This window comes from Pinus tabuliformis, chromosome 2_2, assembly GCF_031772625.1.
Source record: "Pinus tabuliformis cultivar Carrire ecotype Pingquan chromosome 2_2, CPIR1, whole genome shotgun sequence".
Taxonomy (NCBI): domain Eukaryota; kingdom Viridiplantae; phylum Streptophyta; class Pinopsida; order Pinales; family Pinaceae; genus Pinus; species Pinus tabuliformis.
In genome coordinates this window covers 949,850,157-949,873,653 of record NC_142300.1, presented here as the reverse complement: position 1 = coordinate 949,873,653, position 23,497 = coordinate 949,850,157, and the positions used below count along the sequence as shown (strand labels likewise).

At 36.6% G+C, this 23,497-nt stretch overlaps 1 protein-coding gene and 1 pseudogene across 14 annotated transcripts in view; both read right to left on the bottom strand.

Annotated features, from left to right (window-relative positions):
• Positions 1-1,356: 1,356 nt before the first annotated feature.
• LOC149196340 (3-oxoacyl-[acyl-carrier-protein] reductase 3, chloroplastic-like) overlaps positions 1,357-23,497 on the bottom strand; it is a 69,928-nt gene continuing 47,787 nt past the window's right edge. The window contains exons 1-4 of one of the 14 annotated variants that reach the window (XR_016254650.1): positions 4,385-4,771; positions 4,178-4,259; positions 1,620-1,933; positions 1,357-1,495 (exon numbers count right to left, since the gene is read on the bottom strand). Coding sequence is in view for 3 of the 14 variants with exons in the window: in XM_089405527.1 (XP_089261653.1) it covers positions 1,647-1,887; positions 4,178-4,259 (323 nt within the window). In the remaining 11 variants the exon portion in view is untranslated. Of the gene's footprint in view, positions 1,496-1,619; positions 1,934-2,014; positions 2,034-3,790; positions 4,260-4,384; positions 4,930-23,497 lie in introns of those variants that run through there. The other 13 variants (XR_016254651.1, XR_016254647.1, XR_016254652.1 and 10 more) reach the window with 13 other exon arrangements.
• LOC149196341 (uncharacterized) lies at positions 6,980-10,899 on the bottom strand (annotated as a pseudogene).

Below are 23,497 nucleotides of genomic sequence, written 5' to 3'. Positions count from 1 at the left end.
ATTCCAGTGGAGTTGGGCCTACTACAGAAGCTAGAGGACATAGAACTCAGAGAGAATATGCTCAACGGTACTATTCCAGTCGAGTTGAGCATGCTCGAAGAACTAGAGTACCTTGACCTCAGTCTCAATACTCTCAGCGGTCCTATTCCAGTCGAGTTGGGCATGCTACAGAAGGTAGAGCACCTGAACCTCGGAAGCAATATGTTGATCCACGGTCCTATTCTAGTGGCATTGGTCCTTCTACAGAAACTAAAGAACATGCACCTCGAATTTAATATGTTCAGCAGTCCTATTCCAGTCGAGTTGGGCATGCTACAGAAGCTAGAGGACCTGGTCCTCCAAGAAAATATGCTCCACAATCCTATTCTAGTTGAATTGGGCATGCTACAGACACTAGAGCAGCTGCACCTCGGAGGCAATATGCTCAGCAATCCTATTCCAGTCGAGTTGAGCATGCTCCAGGAACTAGAGTACTCTCAGCGATCCTATTCCAGTCGAGTTGGGCCTGCTCAAGAAGCTAGAGCACCTGGACCTCGGAGGCAATACTCTCAGCGGTCCTATTCCAGTCCAATTGGGCCTGCTCCAGAAGCTAGAGTCCATGTATTTGGATGACAACAGCTTGTGAGGCAGAATTCAATTTGAATTGGGCAATCTGACACAACTTTCGGATCTATCCATTTCTGGTTGTTGTATTTTCGGTTCTATTCCCTCTGAAATATTTAGACTTCCCCTCTCCACTCTTTCTCTTAGTTTTAACCTCACGGGGAGAATACCTAATTCCATTGCCAATTTGACCAAATTAACTGACTTACAGCTTTCTGAATGTGGACTCACTCAAATATGTGAGGGCATTACCAATTTGACCTAGTTGACGTACTTGGTTCTCTCTTGTAACCAACTCACTACCATACTGAAAGGTATTGCCAATTTGGTTAACTTAGTGAGATTAGATCTTTTTCAAAACCATATTATCGAGTTTTCGGAAACACAACAAAATAAATATTCCATCATATAATTGTCTTGGAAGACCAAAGAATGCCAAACCAAGAATCATAAATATATTAATAACAGAATCAAAGCTCGAAGCAAGCAAGTGTTATTTCACTCGTGTGCCAAAGCATTCAATACAATGGCAAACTATTAAAGATTTATAAATGAAACCCTCAGATGATACAACAAGAGAACTGCATTGTCCCAAATAGTAGCAAACTCTAAGATAGAAGCGAGGTCGTAGGCTCATAGTACAAGATATATACAACCTAGGGGAAAAACCCCTTAAAGCCCTAACATTTAAAAGACCAAAACACTGTCAAACTAGCGGACACCATAATAATAGCAGAAGACCGAGGCCAAAACTACGCTCTAAGCCTTCCACTTTTAGCCATAGAACACCCAACCGGAGTATGATCTTACCCAGATGTGGATGAAGACCCACGTTGAAGAAGCGCCTTCCCACTGGGTAAGGCCAAGAGCCACATTTCTGCAACCAAACAACCTGCGTGGTAAATGCAGTCACAAGAAAATCGATTAGAGGGTCTGGCGAGGTAAATATCGCATACAGCTAAGAATGTTAAGGAAGAAGAGAATAACCTGTTACAAAAAAGAAACAAACTAATTACCTATAGATAATTATCCATTGCCGGACTCTAAGGTAGAAACGGTAAAGACTTCTTCAACATTGAACTGGGCATCCATATGTTCGAAGCTATTGAAGGAAAGCCCCTATCCGAGCAAGCTCCGCAAGGGAGCGACATAGCAAATGAGGTCAATCCCATAACAATCCGGAGAAGAGGGAAGCCCAAGAATAGCTCCACCGTCGGATCGCGAGGAACAAGCTGCTCCGTTGATGAGGCGGGGTTTCCAAGTGGAGCAAGTGAGGACGGACAGCTTGCCCGGGCCACGTACAAGATGGGCAGGAAGAATTAATATCAACCTTATCAGACATGTCATGCCATGTGATGACAACGACAAGGGAAACACAAATCGGTATTGGAAATCAAGCCGTGTGGTATTCAACCATAAAATCAAACGCTCTAACATTAAGCCAGGTATTAATGACATTGGAACAACAGTATTAAACTTAAATGCTAGACCTGCATATCTATCTAAAAGAGCACTGTAGACGAGTTATTAATTACAGTAATTTCTTTTAATGTGACTGTATATTAGAAAAAATTTTTAGGTGGAGTCATTACAAGTGGTATCAAAGCCGAGTTACAAAAATGCGGCCTCTAGCAAGCAAATTGAAGAAGACTGAAGGTCTTGTGAACAAGCTAGGGGGAGATTTGGTCTCAAAAGACAATCTCATGGTTGGGTGGTTGACTAGCTACAACCAGAGGTGACCTCTTCTTTTGACAATCTCATGGTTGGGTGGTTGACTAGCTACAACCAGAGGTGACCTCTTCCTGTGAAGTTACTTGATTGAAAGCAACTCAGGTATCAGGTATCTTCTGGAAGTTTTGTTGATATTATTGAACTGTGTTAGAAGAAAGTTCTGCAAGCAAATAGTTTTTCGAAAAATTCTTAAGCTAATATATATATATTTTTATAGAAGAACTCAGTTGCATTTAACTACAGAGTTTGCTTCAACGTAAGGGTTTTAGAGGAAGAAACAACTGTCAAGGTGGGATTATCCCATTGTGAATTCTGGTGGTGTTAATTGTAAAAAAACACAGTACTGTCATCTTTATAGGAGCTGGTAAAATTGACAGTTAGCTTTGAAAGAAAATAATATTATAATTTCTGTATTGACAGTTAATGAAAGGAAATGATATTCTAATTCTGTATTGACAGATTACTTGAAAGAAAATGATATTACAAATCTGTACTGATTTTAAAAGACAGATATTACAAAAAAAAAAAAAGACATTTCAGTTCTGTATCGTCAATTCGCCTTAAAAAGGAAATAATTTTACAGTTTAGTCTGACAGACAATCTATATATAGAAATGTTGTTACAGCTCTGGTTAGGAACAGGTAGAATGACAGATATTCTCAGTGTTAAGAAAGTTAAAATTAGTTCTGTAAAATGCTAAATTAAATAGGACTACAGTGACAGAACGTGCTAATGACCGCCTGGCTAAACCACACAAGAATCGAAGAAAAGAAGACGGTTGAATGCTAAAGAATGACAGGACCCTGTTCTGGAATTTCTAAATAATAAATCCACTGTAACCCAAAGAAATATTTCGTGCATTCTGGAAAAGAGTTGAAAATAAACAACAGATTTGCATGCATGTAAAAAAAAAAAACAAATTAAGTGCAAAAGAATAGAACCCTGAAGGGACTCGGATTTTTCAGAGACTGATAAACCTCTTCGGAACTCTACACGTCGAACCAGAAGATTGCTGAGGGATGAAACCCTATGCTGATAACTCTTCATAATTCAGCGTATCAAGGGCGGCCATTTACAATGGAATTAGCTTCCGAAGAGTGATATAAGACTAACCCTGGTAATAAATTAACAAATTCCTCCAGCCGTCAAGTGGAAGGACTAAGACCCTAAATGGCGGTCACCATAGAACCTTGTTTCTGATATATTAAATTTACAATGGAATTAGCTTCCGAAGAGTGATATAAGCCTAATCCTGGTAATAAATTAACAAATTCCTTCAGCCGTTAAGTGGAAGGACTAAGACCCTAAATGTCGGTCACCATAGAACCTTATTTCTGATATATTAAAATTAAATAGATGGTAACAGAAAACACGCAGGTCCAAAACCATATTATCGAGTTTGCGGAAACACAACCAAATAAATATTCCATCATATAATTCTCTTGGAAGACCAAAGAATGCCAAACCCAGAATCATAAATCTATTAATAACGGAATCAAAGCTCGAAGCAAGCAAGTGTTATTTCAGTCGTGTGCCAGAACATTCAATACAATGGCAAACTATTAAACATTTATAAATGAAACCCTCAAATGATACAAGATGAAAACAGCAGAACTACACTGTACTGAATAGTAGCAAACTCTGAGATAGAAGCGAGGTCGTAGCCTCATAGTACAAGATATATATAACCTAGGGGAAAAACCCCTTCAAGCCCTAACATTTAAAAGACCAAAATGCTGTCAAACTAGCGGACACCATAATAATAGCAGAAGGCCGAGGCCAAACCTGCGCTCTAAGTCTTCAACTTTCAGCCAGAGAACACCCAACCGGAGTATGATCTTACCGGGATGTGGATGAAGACCCACGTTGAAGAAGCGCTTTCCCACTGGGTAAGGCCGAGTGCCACATTTCTGCAACCAAACAGCCTGCGTGGTAAATGCAGTCACAAGAAAATCGATTAGAGGGTCTGGCGAGGTAGATATCGCATACAGCTAAAGAATGTTAAGGAAGAAAAGAATAACCTGTTACAAAAAAGAAACAAACTAATTACCTGTAGATAACTATCCACTGCCGGACTCTAAGGTAGAAACGGTAAAGACTTCATCAGCGTTGAACTGAGCATCCATATGTTCGAAGCTACTGAAGTAAAGTCCTTATCCGAGCAGGCTCCGCTGGGGAGCGGCATAGCGAATGAGGTCAATCCCATAGCAATCCGGAGAAGAGGGAAGCCCGAGAAGAGCTCCACCGTCGGATCGCGAGGAACGAGCTGCTCCGTTGATGAGGCGGGGTATCCAAGTGGAGCAGGTGAGGACGGATGGCCTGACCGGGCCACGTACAGGATGGGCAGGAAGAATTAATATCAACCTTATCAGACATGTCATGCCATGTGATGACAGCGACGAGGAAAACACAAATCGGTATTGGAAATCAAGCCATGTGGTATGCAACCATAAAATCAAACCCTCTGACATTAAGCCGGGTATTAATGACATTGGAACAGCAGTATTAAACGTAAATGCTTGACCTGCGTATATATCTAAAAGAGCACTGTAGACGAGTTGTTAATTACAGTAATTTCTTTTAATGTGACTGTATATTAGAATTTTTTTTAGGTGGAGTCGTTACAATTATGCAAATGATTTGATATAAAGTTTTTTATTATGTAATATTGGAGAATGCAAATGATTTGATATAAAGTTTTTTATTACGCCGTAAGGAAACAGGCGTTTCCTTATGGGAAGATCTTCCTTATATGCTTCCGTGTCTTATTTTCGACCATTGATCTGATATGTTAGACGATTAAAAGAGATTGTACCATTGGATCAGATCATTATAGTTGGAATTTTAATCGATTTTTTTTCAGACGAAAAAATCAGCATGGTATTATATTGAGCAGATATAATAGGCATTACAAAAGGACCAAATGTATAGCAGCTGCCAGAAACAATAAGCAGTGCCTATCCAAGCTTTATACAGGAAAAAACCGACCAAAGATCGAATCAAAGACCTAAAAAAACCTTCAGCATGTCGTCAAAAGAGCAAAAGACATCTCTGATATGAGGAGGCTATGCTTCCAAGAAAAATTGTTCTCTGTTGTGAGGAGGCTAAGCGTTCCAAGATAAGATGTGAAGAACTAATAAAAGCATACCAGAAACAGGGTAGTACTGTGATTGGAGAAATATACAAACAGCAGTTCCAAAACGCTGATCGATTCCTCCTTTCAAGTTGATTCGACCAACCAAAATATCCTCGCCGGCATCGCCCATTCTCCACGAGTCATTTTCACAAACCTGTCGGATGCATATCATCCTAGCTACGCCGATCAGAGCGGCCATCTCCCCAGCACGGTCAGACTTTAATTAAAAAGAGCTGATATGGAAAGCAGGGTTGAAAAATGGAGATTTTTTCATCTGTCAAAGAAGCAAAAAGAGGGATAAGAGCCATCATTGACAGGCAGATTCGAGCATAGCAGAGATATGCATCATAGTGGAGCTTATAGGGACCTTGGAGTCCTGAAAAATACAGGCGTTTCGCCATTTCCAGAGGCACCAACATGTGGAAATAAATAAAGATCGCCAAAGAGGACGCTGAGCACCCCACCACCGAAAAGCCTCTTGAACAGAAAGGAAAACCTGTGGAGGAAACCCGTGAGCTGTAGATAGATCGTGCCAGATGAGAGCAGATACAGGGCACTGGAAAAAAATGTGGGTATTTGATTCAGATGCATGCCCACACAGGAATTTTAATCGATTAACATTGTATGTGCTGGTTGAACTCCCTGTTTATCTCATGCTGGAGAGATTACCCGCTCGAAACCCTTCGCAAACAGTAGTGATGGCTACGCTGGAGTTTCAATCTGGATGAGCGCAGCGCTGAGTCGTCAGAATTGATGGCTACGCTGGAGTTTCGATCTGGATGAGCGCAGCGCTGAGTCGTCAGAATGACTGCAATTCGGCTCTCAAATATGTTAATACTACCCAGGCAGTTGGAAGATCCATGCAAGAACTCATTATAGTTATGAACTTCACTAGTAATGCTCTAAGCATGGTCTATGCTCTGGATACTTACGGGAAGAATATGGTCATATGGAGGCCTCCCAAAACGGAGAGATCATTGAATTTATCTAGCACTGCAGATTATTCCCATCATTTCAATAAAATTTTGGGTGTATCAGAGGTAAATGAATTGGTTTCCGGCGTTACTGTTTCGAAGGATGAATCCTCCATGAGCATTCAACAAGTTGTGAACAGTGCATCGGATTATTCTGAACGGAGATTTGTGATACGTATCAAGGCTGGGGTTTATGAGGAGATCGTTAGGGTTCCTCCCAATAAGACTAATATCATGTTTGTGGGCAATGGCATGGATAGGACTGTGATCAGGGGGTCTATGAGTGTGCCGTCCTTGCCTGGTGTTCCCACTACATATGACGCTGCAACTGTTGGTAATACTCGTCCTGGTTCCTCTTTCTTCTCCTTCATACCAAGTTAATTTTGTTTGCCTGAGTTTGGTTATGGTATTGTGTTTAATGATGGTGTGATTCCTGGCTGATTTTACATGCCTGAATTCCATGTGTTATACCTATGAACCAAAGGAATCCAACTGAAGTAGTTAAAACCTCTTTGATTTGAAAAGCAAATACCCATTAAGCTAAGTAGGTTCCCGAATCCCTTGATAGTTCCAAGAACAAAACGGAGGTGTATTCTACAACCTGAGTTGTGTCCACTGCCCCACGCCCCTGCTCCCACCAAGCGTGTATTGAATCAAATCCATGCATTTGGTACATTTATGATTTAATATGGATACTGGACTCAGTGTGCAGCTTCAGAAATTCCAAATACATATTTCCAGTTTAGCTTCAGAAATCCCAAATGCATATTTCCAGTTTATCCAAATAACATAGTGTTTTGGCTTTTGTCAATTTTACTCGAAATCCAATGAGCTGAGCTTTACAGCCTCTAAGAAAGAGGGAAATAGTCATAGACACAATACAGCTAGAAAGGTTCAGGCTGTCTATGTAAGAGGGAAATAGACACAATACAGCTAGAACTGTAAGAGATGGCTTCTTATTTCAATGCTTTGAGTAAGCATCCCTGACTATGTACGGGAGATCGTCTTTAGACCAAGTGTTGACCCTGGCTGTCGAAAAAGAGTCTCCATCGTAGGCTTTGAAGCTCCATGGCTACTAGCTTGTGCAACATGTTATTGTTGCTACGGGGTAGTGTAAACTATGTAATGTCTTAAGAGCAAAAACGATTCATCATGCAAAAGGGATTAATAAAGTTTAGTAAAGCAAGAACTTTTTTGAACTTTATGGTTTTATGCCATGGTCCTTTTATTGAAAGAGTGGTTGTCAATGATCAAGTTTGGTGTCTTGAGTCCCTTCTTTAATATTATTTTATAAAAGTTGGCCCTTTTCCTCTGCCTTCAAATTGCAGGGAACTTGTCAATTACTTGCTTAGTTAACTCTTTGAAAGATGTATTTTGACTATTCTCTAAATAGTTTGAAATCATCTATCCTGAGACATTACGATTTGACACTTACATCTGGACAAAGAATGGCGACTGCAGCATCAGTGGATTGTAAGTTTTAATCAACATTAGAACCACAGTTGGCAACAACGAATTTCCTTTTAATGTCGCGTTCCTCCAACACAATTGTAACATCTCTAAATTTTTGAATTAGTGCTTCAAGTTATTTAACAGCAAATACCTGGTAACCGAGATCTTTGGTGTATCTTTGTCGGTACAGTGTTGAAAATTTTGCCAGCAGAATTGCACAGGCATGGCTTACCAAAAGCCCCTGCAGTTCTTGTTTGAATATTTCTAGGCTTGCTTATGCTTCATATTCATCAACATTCACATCTCCTTGGAGGATCGTCTCTCCATCCCCATCTTCGTCATCTTGTTCACTTCAACTTCCATCATATGAACCTTCATCTAAATGTGAAGCCATGTTCACTTCTATGTCATATGGATCAAAGTCATCACGTAGGTCATTACAAGCACCTAGATCTATGAATTCTTGGAATCCTTTAAACTTTTCCCTTCCCTAACTTTCCATTATGTTCTTTCTTCCTAATCACATCTGTTGAATCATTGGTAGGAGAGTTCATTTATATTTTACCTTGCATGAACTTGTTTGATAACTCTCTTAAAAACAAAAACTTATTGTTTCCTTTTCCTTCAATGGTGAAGACATCATGCATCTTTTCTATCAAATTAACTAGCTTATAAGAACCATACTCCACTAAAGATAGAGGTCTGCCAAAGACCTTTTGATATTCAGATGGAACATGTGCAAGAAGCATACTTCCTCTATATATATTGAGAATGTGGACAAGTTGTCTCTTTAAACCTTGAATATCGCTAGGTTGGACCCAAAAATATGAAGTTTGTCCAGAATTTGTTTCATTAGAAGGCATTCTATGTTGACCAGAATCTGTGACAGATAATGTCTGCATAGGCTTATCAAGTGCAGACAATATGACACTAGATGTTTGAGTCCTTTGCAATGAAGAAGATTTACCTGCATGGGTGGGTAGAGTCCTTGAAATCGGAGTTGGATATTGTGTTGACCATGAATGCATTCCTATAACATTATTGTCATTTCTTATGAAATAAATTGGGTTATATTCTCCAACCAAATGAGACGTTTTTGTCCAATCCATCGAAACATGCTTTGGATTTATACAATAAATTTGGTTTGGAGCATTTCCAATATTGTATCCATTCTTGGAGCTCCCTCTATAGACAGTAGATTCTTCATCATTTTGCATAACAGAGTCATCACCTGAAAGACAACCAACATGATAAAAAGTGAAATCGGGTGCTAGAGACAAGGATTTTGCTGGAACAAGACCTTCACCTCAAGCCAAACATGGTTAATCCCACACAAATCGACCATCATTGTGTAGTGAAGAAGAGACACCCACTCCATCTGGAAATGCAAGAACAATTGTATACCCCCATTTCCCTAGTTTGTGCAAAGCAAGAGAAAAATAAACATCTCATGAAATCAATAAAATGGTAGAGGGAAGATGATTATCAAGAGAAAATGAAAACATATACACTAAAATCGATTTATATGCTGCATCTTTCCTTCCATTGGGAAGGTCAATGAGGTTGACTCTAGTCTTTTGACAGCCTTCTCTCAGTCTTGGAGGAAAATTATTAAAATCTCCATAATGCCGAGAGCATAGTGACAACACCTGTAACCATTGGATGCAACCCAAGAGCCATCCTAATATTACCTGCTACATCCTCTGGATGGACTTCCCCAGGAATAGGGCAATTTTCAATATCCCAATTTAGAAATATCCTCCGAATTTATTAACCAGTACTTATTCAGTGACCAGTAACACATGGTATAGTATTATTTGCGATTTTCTTAAGGAACTTCATCAAGCTTGAAAGACGAGCCATATCTATTTTGCAATATAACTTGTACGCATCTTGCACATTCAAAAATGCCATTGCCCGAAAGATGCATTTAAACAAGCTGACCCCAGACAATTTTGTCTCATGAACACATGCCCACTACTAGAACAATACTAATGTGGACCTATGCACTGAGAGGAAACCGAAACCATGTTGCGGAGACCTGAAACAGAAAATCCCCAAATATATCCTCAGAAGGTCAAAGTCCAGGTTTATTTGGAAATCAGGAAATTCTGTTCCTTTCAAATACGTTTATATAATCTGTTCAGAAAATGGGAAATATCATCTTTATGGGGTCACATGTCCTGTACATCCTGCATTAGTTAATAACAAGTCATGAAATAAAATTGATCAGTAATCAAACAAGTCATGTTGCTAGAATCACATCACAAGAGACTAAAAAACAAAATCATTATGTCAGCCTTCAACTTTCTCACAATATAAAAGCTCTCATTTCATCTTATATATTTGTAATAAGAATTCCTCAATACAATATATAAATTACATCTTCCAAAATGCAAACCATAACCTCTACTCTGCATATTTATATGTCGCTATAGATAAATTACAAACCTGTAATTCTCAATATCATTTAGAGCTTTGTTCCATAACTCTAGCATTTTCTTTTTAGAAACAGCTTCAAACTCTTGAGAAGCCAAGAACTTCAAAATGTTGTTGAGAATCAAGATGTCAATTACTTGCTTAGTTAACTCTTTAAAAAATGTATTTTGACAATGCTCTAAATAGTTTGAAATCATCTATCCTGAGACATTAAGATTTGATACTTACATCTAGACAAAGAATGGTGACTGCAACATCGGTGGATTGTTAATTTTAATAAACTTTAGAACCACCGTCAGCAACAACGAATTTCCTTTTAATGTCGCGTTCCTCCATCACAATTGCAACATCTATAAATTTTTGAATTAGTGCTTCAAGTTATTAAACACCAAATACATTGTAATCAAGATCTTCGGTGTATCTTTGTTAGTCCAGTGTTGAAAAATTTGGCAGCAGAATTGCACAGGAATGGCTTACCAAAATCCCATGCAGTTCTCGTTTGAATATTTCTAGGCTTGCTTCTGCTGCATATTCATCAACATTCAAATCTCCTTGGAGGATCATCTCTCCATCCCCATCTTCGTCATCTTGTTCACTTCAACTTCCATCATCTGAACCTCCATCTCAATGTGAAGCCATTTTCACTTCTATGCCATATGCATCAAAGTCATCACATAGGTCATTACAAGCACCTAAATCTGTGAATTCTTGGACTCCTTTAAACTTTTCCCTTCTCTAACTTTCCAGTATGTTCTTTCTTCCTAAGCACATCTCTTGAATCATTGGTAGAAGAGTTCATTTTTATATTACCTTGTATGAACTTGTTTGATAACTCTCTTAAAGACACAAACTTATTGTTTCCTTTTCTTTCAATGATGTGGTGAAGACATCATGCATCTTTTCTATCAAATTAACTAGATTATAAGAACCATACTCCAATAAATATAGAGGTCTGCCAAAGACCTTTTGATATTCAGATGGAACATGTACAAGAAGCATACTTCCTCTATATATATTGAGAATGTGGACAAGTTGTCTTTTTAAACCTTGAATATCGCTAGGTTGCACCCAAAAATATGAAGTTTGTCCTGCATTTGTTTCATTAGAAGGCATTCCATGTTGACCAGAATCTGTGACAGATAATGTCTGCATAGGCTTATCAAGTGCAGACAATATGACACTAGTTGTTTGAATCCTTTGCAATGAGGAAGATTTACCTACATGAGTGGGTACAGTCCTTGAAATAGGAGTTGGATATTGTGTTGACCATGAATGCACTATAACATTATTATCATTTCTTATGAAAGAATTTGGGTTATATTCTCCAACCACATGATAAGTTTTTGTCAAATCCATCGAAACATGCTTTGGATTTTTACAATAAATTTGGTTTGGAGTATTTCCAATGTTGTATCCATTCTTGAAGCTCCCTCTATAGACAATAGCTTCTTCATCATTTTGCATATCAGAGTCATCACCTGAAAGTTGGGAAGATGGTATTTTTGAATATGCAATTCACATTCCTACAACGAACTCTTAAGCGTGTCTTCATGAAAATGGCAAGTAGCACGGTCAAAGAGCAGCTTTGGTCTTGGGTTGGGTTTGATTCCTAGCTTGTAAAATTTTCCAGATGTTGTAGTTCGAACTTCGAAGATGAAAGTACAAAACATTGGTAGACAAACTGCTTAAGAGTCATTAAGCATGTAAAGGGTTAACGGTTGAGTATTACATTTTGTGTGAAACAAGAAAACAGGAAATTAACCGTTTCCCTGAGAAAATGCTTCAGGGACTGCTTGCCAACCTACTTTCTCTATCCAGGACTCTGGCTTCTTTTTTGGTGACTTGTGTACAAAATGCGGTTGATTGCTGCGACTGCCAACTTGACACCACGTACAGGTCTAGAAGAAGATCAGTGAGAGCTTAAGAACATGTGTTTCTTCCAGTTAAAATCCAGAGTAGTGTGGATTATGTATGCTTTTGTATATTTTCAACTGTTGGTAATACTCGTCCTGGTTCCTCTTTCTTCTCCTTCATACCAAGTTAATTTTGTTTGCCTGAGTTTGGTTATGGTATTGTGTTTAATGATGGTGTGATTCCTGGCTGATTTTACATGCCTGAATTCCATGTGTTAGACTTATGAACCAAAGGACACCTACTGAAGTAGTTAAAACCTGTTTGATTTGAAAAGCAAATACCCATTAAGCTAAGTAGGTTCCCGAATCCCTTGATAGTTCCAAGAACAAAATGGAGGTGTATTCTACAACCTGAGTTGTGTCCACTGCCCCACGCCCCCTGCTCCCACCAAGCGTGTATTGAATCAAATCCATGCATTTGGTACATTTATGATTTAATATGGATACTGGACTCAGTGTGCAGCTTCAGAAATCCCAAATACATATTTCCAGTTTAGCTTCAGAAATCCCAAATGCATATTTCCAGTTTATCCAAATAACATAGTGTTTTGGTTTTTGTCAATTTTACTCGAAATCCAATGAGCTAAGCTTTACAGCCTCTAAGAAAGAGGGAAATAGTCATAGACACAATACAGCTAGAAAGGTTCAGGTTGTCTATGTAAGAGGGAAATAGACACAATACAGCTAGAACTGTAAGAGATGGCTTCTTATTTCAATGCTTTGAGTAAGAATCCCTGACTATGTACGGGAGATTGTCTTTAGACCAAGTGTTGACCCTGGCTGTCGAAAAAGAGTCTCCATCGTAGGCTTTGAAGCTCCATGGCTACTAGCTTGTGCAACATGTTATTGTTGCTACGGGGTAGTGTAAACTATGTAATGTCTTAAGAGCAGAAACGATTCATCATGCAAAAGGGATTAATAAAGTTTAGTAAAGCAAGAACTTTTTTGAACTTTATGGTTTTATGCCATGGTCCTTTTATTGAAAGAGTGGTTGTCAATGATCAAGTTTGGTGTCTTGAGTCCCTTCTTTAATATTATTTTATAAAAGTTGGCCCTTTTCCTCTGCCTTCAAATTGCAGGGAAGATGGTATTTTTGAATATGCAATTCACATTCCTACAGCGAACTCTTAAGCGTGTCTTCATGAAAATGGCACGTAGCACGGTCAAAGAGCAGCTTTGGTCTTGGGTTGGGTTTGATTCCTAGCTTGTAAAATTTTCCAGATGTTGTAGTTCGAACTTCGAAGATGAAAGTACAAAACATTGGTAGACAAACTGCTTAAGAGTCATTAAGCATGTAAAGGGTTAACGGCTGAGTATTACATTTTGTGTGAAACAAGAAAACAGGAAATTAACCGTTTCCCTGAGAAAATGCTTCAGGGACTGCTTGCCAACCTACTTTCTCTATCCAGGACTCTGGCTTCTTTTTTGGTGACTTGTGTACAAAATGCGGTTGATTGCTGCGACTGCCAACTTGACACCACGTACAGCTCTAGAAGAAGATCAGTGAGAACTTAAGAACATGTGTTTCTTCCTGTTAAAATCCAGAGTAGTGTGGATTATGTATGCTTTTGTATATTTTAGTAGTACAATGGCTGCCTGAAGGATCCAATGGCTACTTAAAGGTAGGTCCCTTGTCGCACAAACAAAAAGATCTTATACATCAATTTGATGTCTCGGTTGGCTGTGACCTTAAAAGTTGGATTATTAATATATATCCCTAAGAGACTGGCACCCCTCTCAAAAGTTTGTAGATCTCTCAAAGGTCTGCAAGCTGGTCATGGATGCAACTACCTTTGATACAGTTGCAGATTCTTTTATGGGTCCTCTTAATGAGCCCAAAGGGATCTAATCACTTTTCCAAATCTTGTAGTCAAGGAATGCAAACAGAAGGTGTGCCTTTCCCATCATGTTGCTTACAACTATTGCCTGAAAATGCCAAAACACAATGCCAATGCCCTGCATGCTAGATAAAGTTAATAACAGTCTGAAGAAAGGTACAGATATAGATGACAAGACCTCCTTCTAGGGAATCAAAATGGAAAATGACGCTTAAATATCCAATCAACGAATTATAATTTCACCACTGAAGTTCAACCCAGATTAAATTGCTTGCTAGGAAATGTTGATCTAGAAATCATCAACAAGAATTCAGATGGGAGAAGAGAACAGTTGAAATCCAAGATTGCTTTGAATGCACTCTGTCAATTGCTAAAACAAGAACAATGCTTTTCTTTAGATTGTGGGTTGTTCAAGAGAGGAGAACTATAATATTTATTTCTGCAGATTCGGTCCTCTTAAGGCATTTAAAACAGAAAACATTTAAAGATAGTTTTACATTTTAAGGATAAAATATCTGGAACCTTTCATCATGACACCTGTAATGTCATTTAACAGGCATTGAGCTTTGCAAGTTTGATCCTCAGGTTACACCGCAGTAGAGCATAATTTCCAGGGTCATAAGCTAAAATTATAAATTGGATCCTGGGGTTCTGCTGATAACTGTACAAGTATGTATATGTCATTTTCAGACAGAAATGGTTTCCCCTGTGAAATCATCTCCAAATCAGCTACAACAGCAGGGAAGGTTTACTCAACATCTCAACTGCAAGCTCTCTCCACTAGAGCAACGACTGACAAATGATGCAAGGTAAGCTTCTGAAGATGTAATCTAAGGTTAGATTTTTCGATTTTCTTTTGGATTAAATTTAATATGGTTCATTTGTTTTAAAATGGGTCCCACGATGTCACCTTGTTGAAGCACCACTTTTCTTCCCTTAAAAGCAAAGATTAGCAGGTTCATTGCTCCCTGTACACTGACAAGGAGCAATGCATCGCCCTTGTCCTTACTGCAAGGAGCAATGCATCGCCTAATGCCCTTCAGCAGCAATGACCTGGTCAACCTTTTAGATTTGTTCATTTTTTAGGGGATCACTTTGAAGAGGTTTGAATTTTCAATTACCTCATCTAATCGCTTGGGAACTCATACTAAACTTTGAATTCACTAGGACAAAGGGTCTGGAATCATCCTCCTCTCCTCTCCTCACCAAGTCTATATAATGAAGTCATTCCTAAGGGACAGAAAGAAAGCTCTCTCTAAGATTTTTCAGCAGCATGTAATTATCTCTCTTTGGAGTGGCTTCATTATATAGGCTTGGTGAGGAGAGGAGAGGATGAATCTAGACCCTTAGGTCTTGCCATTGCTAGCCCATAGCGCTTTTCAGCCTTGTTCTTTCATCACTGCTTTTTCTTTGACCTGGGAGGGAGGTATTATTATATGGTACCTAGTAACATCATACTCCAACTCCACATCACCTGGTGTCATCTTTCTTTTTCGGGTCCGAAAAAATATTGTCCCACAGTTTAGGCGTTCCAAGCATCTTGCTAGCCCCTTGCAGATTTCCTCCCTCTTCCCAGTTTTTCTGGATGGACGACAAGGGTAGTAACCAACTGCTCGCTGAAATACCAGCTGGTAACCCCAAGGTATTTAATGAGATTTGCTCTCGTGAAGGGCCACCCACCCCTTGGGATATAAAATCGTGTTATTTGTTGTTGTTATTGACATGGATGAATAGTTTATGTCCTAGACTTCCTTTTGTTCCTCATATCCTGAATAATAATCAATCTAGATGGTATTGTATGTGCTGCTTCAAAAAGAGAGATTTACATAATATATATCTTGTCGAACAAGTCATAAATGACTTATGGTTATTCACAATTGAAGTTGGGTGGTTGTTTAATCCACAATCCAATCTATTATTTTTCTAGTATGCCTTCCCTTTCCTACTTCTTGCTACCATGGATCGTCGAAATCAGTGTATTGCAAGATTGCATGAAACGGGGAAACGGGTACGAGTTTCCGAAACGGGAAGCGAAACGAAACGTGACCTCCCCAAATTTTGCAAACGGGGAAACGCGAATATATATATATATATATATATATATATATATATTAGGACATTTAAGAAATATGTGCAATCATAAAGCATATATGAGACATTCTAATTTATTACATTATGATAAAATTGTCAATTGTCAATGCATAAACTATAATTATCTAAATTTACATCACATTTACTCATGAATAATCACATAATGAAAATAGAAATATCCAAAATCAGCCATGAGAAATTTCTAATTTTTTGTCTCGTCCTTGATTGGGAGTCTCCTCCTACATAGTCGAATGACCTTAGTGCTCTTAATTAAATACAAGTTTCATACCCTAGTACCCTACATTCTCTTGATTATTGGGAGTCTCCCCTGCATAGAGGGCTTTGTTCTCTCGATTAAATACAAGTTCCATACCCTAGTACATGATAAAATCCAATGGAAACATTGCAATCCCCCCCAATCCTGAAATCCTGAAAAATAGATAATTCTGCTGGATTTTGAGTGAGATCTAAAATTCTACTTTCTCCATATGAAATCCAATGCGGGCGAAACCACTCTCAAACATCGTGAGTCATTTCATGGTAATGTTAAAAATTTAAGTAAAAGGATGAAAATGAAAAATAAAGGAGAATATCACTTTTACTTTAAGAATTTAACATTACCATGAACTGCATATCAACACTAGGGCAAAAGTTCACTTTTATAACTTTAGACAGGCATCTGGAAGCAACTAGAAGTCACTAGGCTAACGTAAGAATAGATTAGAAAACAAAAAACAAAACAAAAAAAATGAAAAAAAAAACACAAGTACAAGCTGAAACGTGGGTCGTACGGCCCTGAAACGCATTTCAGGCCGTACTGGCCACGTTTCAGTTTCGTGAAACGTGGCAGTACGGCCTGAAACGCGTTTCAGGGCCGTACCAAACGCGTTTCAGCGTTTTGTACTCGTTTCCGTACGGAAACGCCCTCCTACCCCACGTTTCCTGCAACATAGGTGTATTGCTTGCTTGCTTTTACATTTGAGAATTGTAACCCACTACGGACTAAAGTTACACAATTAATTTCCTTTGCAGAACTTGAAAAGCACATACCTGATGCACATGTTTTGATTTCTATGCCTTTCCACCCGGCCTATGTGACAACAGACAGGATCAAGAAGGCAAAGAACTTAAAGCTTCTTTTGACAGCTGGTATTGGTTCTGATCACATTGATCTAAATGTTGCAGCAGCCGCTGCTGTGACTGTCGCACAAGTTACAGGTACTATTTCTGAAATTATACCGCTTGTCACTGCCCTGTTCACGCTATGGACATTTTGGTATGAACAAGTTTCTGCAATGATTCTTCATAATTTAACTGACACCTTCTTCAACAATTTTTACAGCAAGTAATGTGGTGTCCGTGGCAGAAGATGAGCTAATGCACATTCTCATATTGATGCGAAACTTTGTGCCTGGATATAAGCAACTTGTTGAGGGTGATTGGAAAGTGGCAACAATTTCTTACAGGTCATATGATCTAGAAGGGAAAACTATTGGTACTATTGGTGCAGGGCGTATTGGCAAAGAACTACTTAAGCGTTTGAAGGTATTCATTCTTAGGATCTAGTACTACTTCATGATGTTGCAAACTTCTTTTCAAAAATCAGTGCTCCATAATTCTTATGCATGCATGTTGTTTGTTTCAAAATTTCAACCTAATAATAATAAACATTACATGATGTTGAATTGAATTGCGTTCCTTTGTACAACCCTTCAATTGTAAGCTTCTTTACCACGACCGTCTTTCTATTGGACCCAAATTGGAAAAGGAAACTGGAGCAACATTGGAGACAAATCTTGATGAAATGCTACTTAAATGTGATGTACTTGTCATTAATATGCCTCTTTCTGACAAAACTAGGTGCGCCTTATCACAATTTCATAAATAATCTCTCCCATTATTCACTCAGACATCAATAGCACCTATATATTTTATACAACTTGTGAACAAAAACCTAATTATTGTTTCTCTTGCCCTTTCCTTTTGGTTACAATAGGGGAATGTTTAACAAGGAAGGTGTTCTCTACGAAGCCTAGCTTCTCTCTCAGAATCTTAACATCCCCTTTGCAAAGGGTTTCATTAGAATGACAACAACCCGCATTTAAAGCATTTCTCCACCCCTCTCCTAATTAGAAATACAATTTTGGGTTCTTTACTAATTTTCTCCACACCCATTTAATCTAACAATGGACATAGAGCATGTATATTTATACCTGTGTGTTGGAAATACCATTTTATACTTTAATGTTTATTATTTTTGTTTTATTATTATTACTTGAATTTCTTCTTAACAAGTGGTTGTGTTTCTTTTGGTTTTAGTGAAAGTATGGGCTCCAATGTTGGCTCTCTTATTATGGAGTATAATTCATCTTTGAGAATTTTTCAATTATTAAAGTAGGTTAGTCAATTGCTTAAAATATTAAATTTATTTCAAAAAGTTTTTGTTACTTTATAGGTTAGACACTGGCTTGAAATATTAAACTTATTTCAAAATGTTTTTGTTACTTTATAGATCAAATTTCTTGGCTCTATGATGAAAATAATGAAGGGAAAATACATGTTAATATGTTACTTGTGCTCTTTGACTGAAAAATACACGGTGAGAGAAAAATGCATATTATGCTAATTGAGGAATGTTTTTCGCTTGTCGAACTTATAGTATTGAATTTAACACACTAACACTTTACAACAATGAACTAACAATATTCGTGATGAAAATAGCAATATGGAAGATTTATCTACATAATGAAAAAGGCAATATGGAAGTTTCTGATCACGTTCCAAGGCATTTCTTAAAATGTGGATGTGACAAAAGGTTGTTGTGGAAGTTGTTGTTTGTATATGGGAAATTTCTTGATCATTGTGTATAATCCTAATGTTGATAAATATGTCTACTAAGTGCTTCCAGTTAATGGGGCATTGATTTGAGCGTTCAATATATTTTTATTCTTTATCAAAGTATTCTTTTGTTGTATTTGTATTTTTCAATTTATGCCTTACGGCGTTTCCTTTGCAACATCTGGTGCAAATGCTAGTTATGTAATATTGGAGAATTTAAGTGATAGGGGAGGCAATTGGGATATTTCGACAAGATCCAATTCTACTATTTTATGATATCCCAACTTAAAAGAAATTACTTTGTTTTTTAGAATACTTATTGTAATGGGTAGTTTAGCGACCATCCGTTCACATATTTTAGGGAATAAGTGGAGATTTTATTACTTTAGAATAAGGTATCGAAAATTTTAATTTAATTATCAATAATAAGTAGATGGGTGATAGAGATTTGAAACTTTATTGGAATATTCTAAAATGTTTTAATAGTCACAAATATAAGATTGAGATTTATCTCACAAATAGTTATGTTATTTTTATCATTTTAATTAAATTGATTAACTAAAAAAACATTATATGAAACTTTCTTAATTGATGTGTATAAGTAATGACATATATAAAATTTATGAGTTATGAATGCTTACATCTTTGTTGGTCTGGCACACGAGATTCGGACTCGGAATTTGGTGGTTTACATAAATATGTATTATTTTTATCAAATAAATGATTTTCTATTTTATGAATGTTATTATTTTAATATATTTTGAAGATGTGATAAATATTAATTAATAGAGTTTTTAAACGAGCCTAGATCCATCTAACCACAAATCTATCATTCCTAGAAAGGGATTAAATCCATCTAGATACAAACCTTTCCTCAAATTATTAATCCAAAGTTATTAAATCTAATAATATTAATACTAGCAATTGCACAATATGTTACAAAAGAAACGCCTTAAGTCTGTAGCATAGGAAAGAGTATATGTTATGCTATTTAATTGAATATTTAAATTATAAATTTGAATTATTTTATTTAAAAAGAAATTTTAAGTTGGTAGAATTGTTTGGATAAGGAATCTAGTTTTTTATAGCCTAAGGTGAAAGTAGATAGTATATAGAGTATATCCACTTAAGGACACAACAAACTGACTATATAACCAACCATATAATCGATGTAGAAATTATGTTGAGTTATAGTGCAATATTTATGAATGTAATAAAGACTACCTGTAATGAAAATTGATATCATTGTGAAAGTTATCTACAATTCAAAATGTTTGGAATTCCAACAGTGAAAATTGTTGGCCATCATATGTTGGAGCCCTAAAAGAAAGTGCATTAGCCTAATGGATTGTTGATTGGTGAAACTGATCCCATTCCTTGGATTACAAGTAGACAGGAAAGAATGTTGTGGATTGGGGTTGTTGTAGGTTGACAATTGATTATGAATAGAGGAATTGGACTATATGAAGAGAGTTTAACTCAACCATAGTTAAATACAATTGGTGGATTTATAATTTTAGCTTAAAGGACGACCTCTATTACAACGAGAGTTGGTGCAACAAGGAGCCTATGGTTGGGTGGAGTGTCCCTTTTTCACAATTAGTTAGTAGATATGTCCTACAAATATAAGTGCTTGTAACTTGTGATTATGTGCCATGGATTATATTACATTCCAGTTTGTTCAATTCTATTTGCAAGTTTAAGTGTGCATTTTCAATTTATGATTTATGATGACCAAATGGTTTAATTATATTACATAAGAAACTTATCTAAATTTCTCTCATACCCTTATATCAAATAATATTAATCTAGAGTAAAGTAAATGGGCATATGGAATGAACATCATGGATTTTCACACTTGGAGAAAGACAAACATTGATGAAAGTAATCATTGTTGGCTTAAGACATAAGTCGAACACTATCCTTGTTTGTACAAATATTCAGTCAAGCTTAACTTAAAAATTTTGGATTACCATGGGTATTTTATATCTAGATCTACAAGTTAATAGTTCGCTAAGCATGCACATGGTATTTTTTCATAATATATTGGTATTTTATATCTAGATCTACAAGTTGGCAGTTCGCTAAGCATACACATGGTACTTTTTTAGAATCTAAATTCCAATCTAACTCTCTGGCATTTAGGGACTCTACCACAAACATTGATTGCATTTAATGGTCATGTTTATCCTATTGATCCTTCTTGGCATATGTTTGAATTGGGATACCACCCTAAAACAAACCTCAATAGTGTTTCTAAAGCTATTATTTTTGCCTAGGAATGCTCAACTGCAAAGGATTGTTAGGCATGTATTTGAATTACTTAGTTATAAAAAATAATGAAGCAACATCGACCCGTTGTTTTAGCTTAGATTCATAGTTTTAGCTTAAGGGTTGGCCTCTATTACAATAAGAGTTGTTGCAACAAGGAGTTTATGTTTGGTTGGAGTGTTTCTTTTTCACAATCAATTAGTATATTCATCCTAGAAATGTAAGTGTTCATAACTTGTGATTATGTGTCATGGATTATATTACATTTCAGTTTCTTCAATTATGTTTGCAAGTTTAAGTTTGAATTTTAAATTTATGACTTATGATGACAAAATGATTTAATTATATTGTATAAGCAACTTATCTGAATTTCTCTCATCCCCTTATATAAAAGAATTTTGATCCAGAGCAATGTGCATGCACATATGGAATGAATGTCCTTAATTTTCAAGCTTGGAGAAAGAAAAACATCCATGAAAGTTATCATTATTGGCTTAAGAAGTAAGTTGAATGTTATCCTTTTTTGTTCAAATATTTGATCAACCTTAACTTAAAAATTTTGGATTACCATTGGTATTTTATATCTAGATCTACAAGTTAACAGTTCGCAAAGCATGAACATGGTATTTTTGCAGAATCTATCATTATTGGCTTAAGTAAGTAAGTTGAATGTTATCCTTGTTTGTTCAAATATTTGATCAAGCTTAGCTTATAAATTTTGGATTACCATTGGTATTTTATATCTAGATCTACAAGTTAACAATTCACTAAGCATGCACAAAATCTAACTTCAAATCCACCACTTTGGAATTTAGATACTCTACCACCAACATTGATTGCATTCAATGGTCATGTCCATCCTATTGATCCTTCTTGGAATATGTTGGGATTGGGATAGCACCCTCAAACAAATGTCATTAATGTTTGTAAAGATCGTGTTTCTGTCTGGGAATACTCAACTGCAAATGATTATTAGGCATGCATTTGCATTACTTAGTTATAAAAAATAATGAAGCAACATCGACCCATTGTTTTAGTATGGATTCATAGTTTTTGCTTAGGGGCTGACCTCTATTACAATGAGAGTTGGCGCAATAGCAATCCTATTGGTGGGTGGATTGTCCCTTTTTCATAATCAATTAGTAGATAGTTCCTAGGAACGTAATTGTTCATAACTTGTGATTATGTGTTATGGATTATATTACATTCTAGTTTGTTCAACTCTATTTGAAAGTTTAAGTCTACATTTTAAATTTATGATTTATGATGACGGAATTGCTTAATTATATTGTATAAGAAACTTATCTAAATTTCTCTCATCCCCTTATATCAAGTAATTTTTATCTAGAGAAATGTGCATGGGAATATGGAATGAGCATCCTTGATTTGCAAATCTAGAGAAATACAAACATCCATGAAAGTTATCATTATTGACTTAAGAAGTAAGCTGAATGTTATACTTGTTTTTTCAAGTATAACATAGTAAAGCCTTGTGTGATAAACATTTGAGATCTGAGAGTTGCCTTATAAAGAAATCCAAAATATTGATATTTTTTCAAGAAGAGGTATTTGAGTAAAGTGATGCAATTGAACATTTAAAAGGCTAGAAACCTGCCAGCTTCACAAAAAAATGATTAATCAGGACTCAAGTGAATATATGTTTCACAGAGAAAACATTTGAACTGAAAGGAATTAAAATTGTGAGCTGTCTCACTTTACTTATCAAAGTAATGATGGTATTATGAATTTGTTTGTTTCTTGTCATGATAGTTGCAACTAAGAAGTATATGAAACCAAGAAGACACATTTCTACACGACTGTTATGAAAGATTTTCCTTAAACATGACACAACGAAATCTAAGTACGGTAAAAGTTAAACATTCATACAAACAGCATGATACCACACATCGATAATACAAAGTTACAAACTGATGGGCAACGCTAATACTAGATACTGAGATATATTAACAGTATAGTGTATATTGCATCTTCTTAAACTGGAATAAGAACTATGATCAGTGATCACTAATTATAATAACCCAGATTTGAGTTTTGGATAGTTTTTATTATTTAAGAGATCAGGATGTTGGGATACCTTCGAGAAATCACTATCATCTTAAGTATAAATGGTCAGCAATCATTTTAATCTAAAAAATGGTAGGTGTAGGATTATGATAATTCAAAGTTCATAATGAAATCACTTGCAATCAA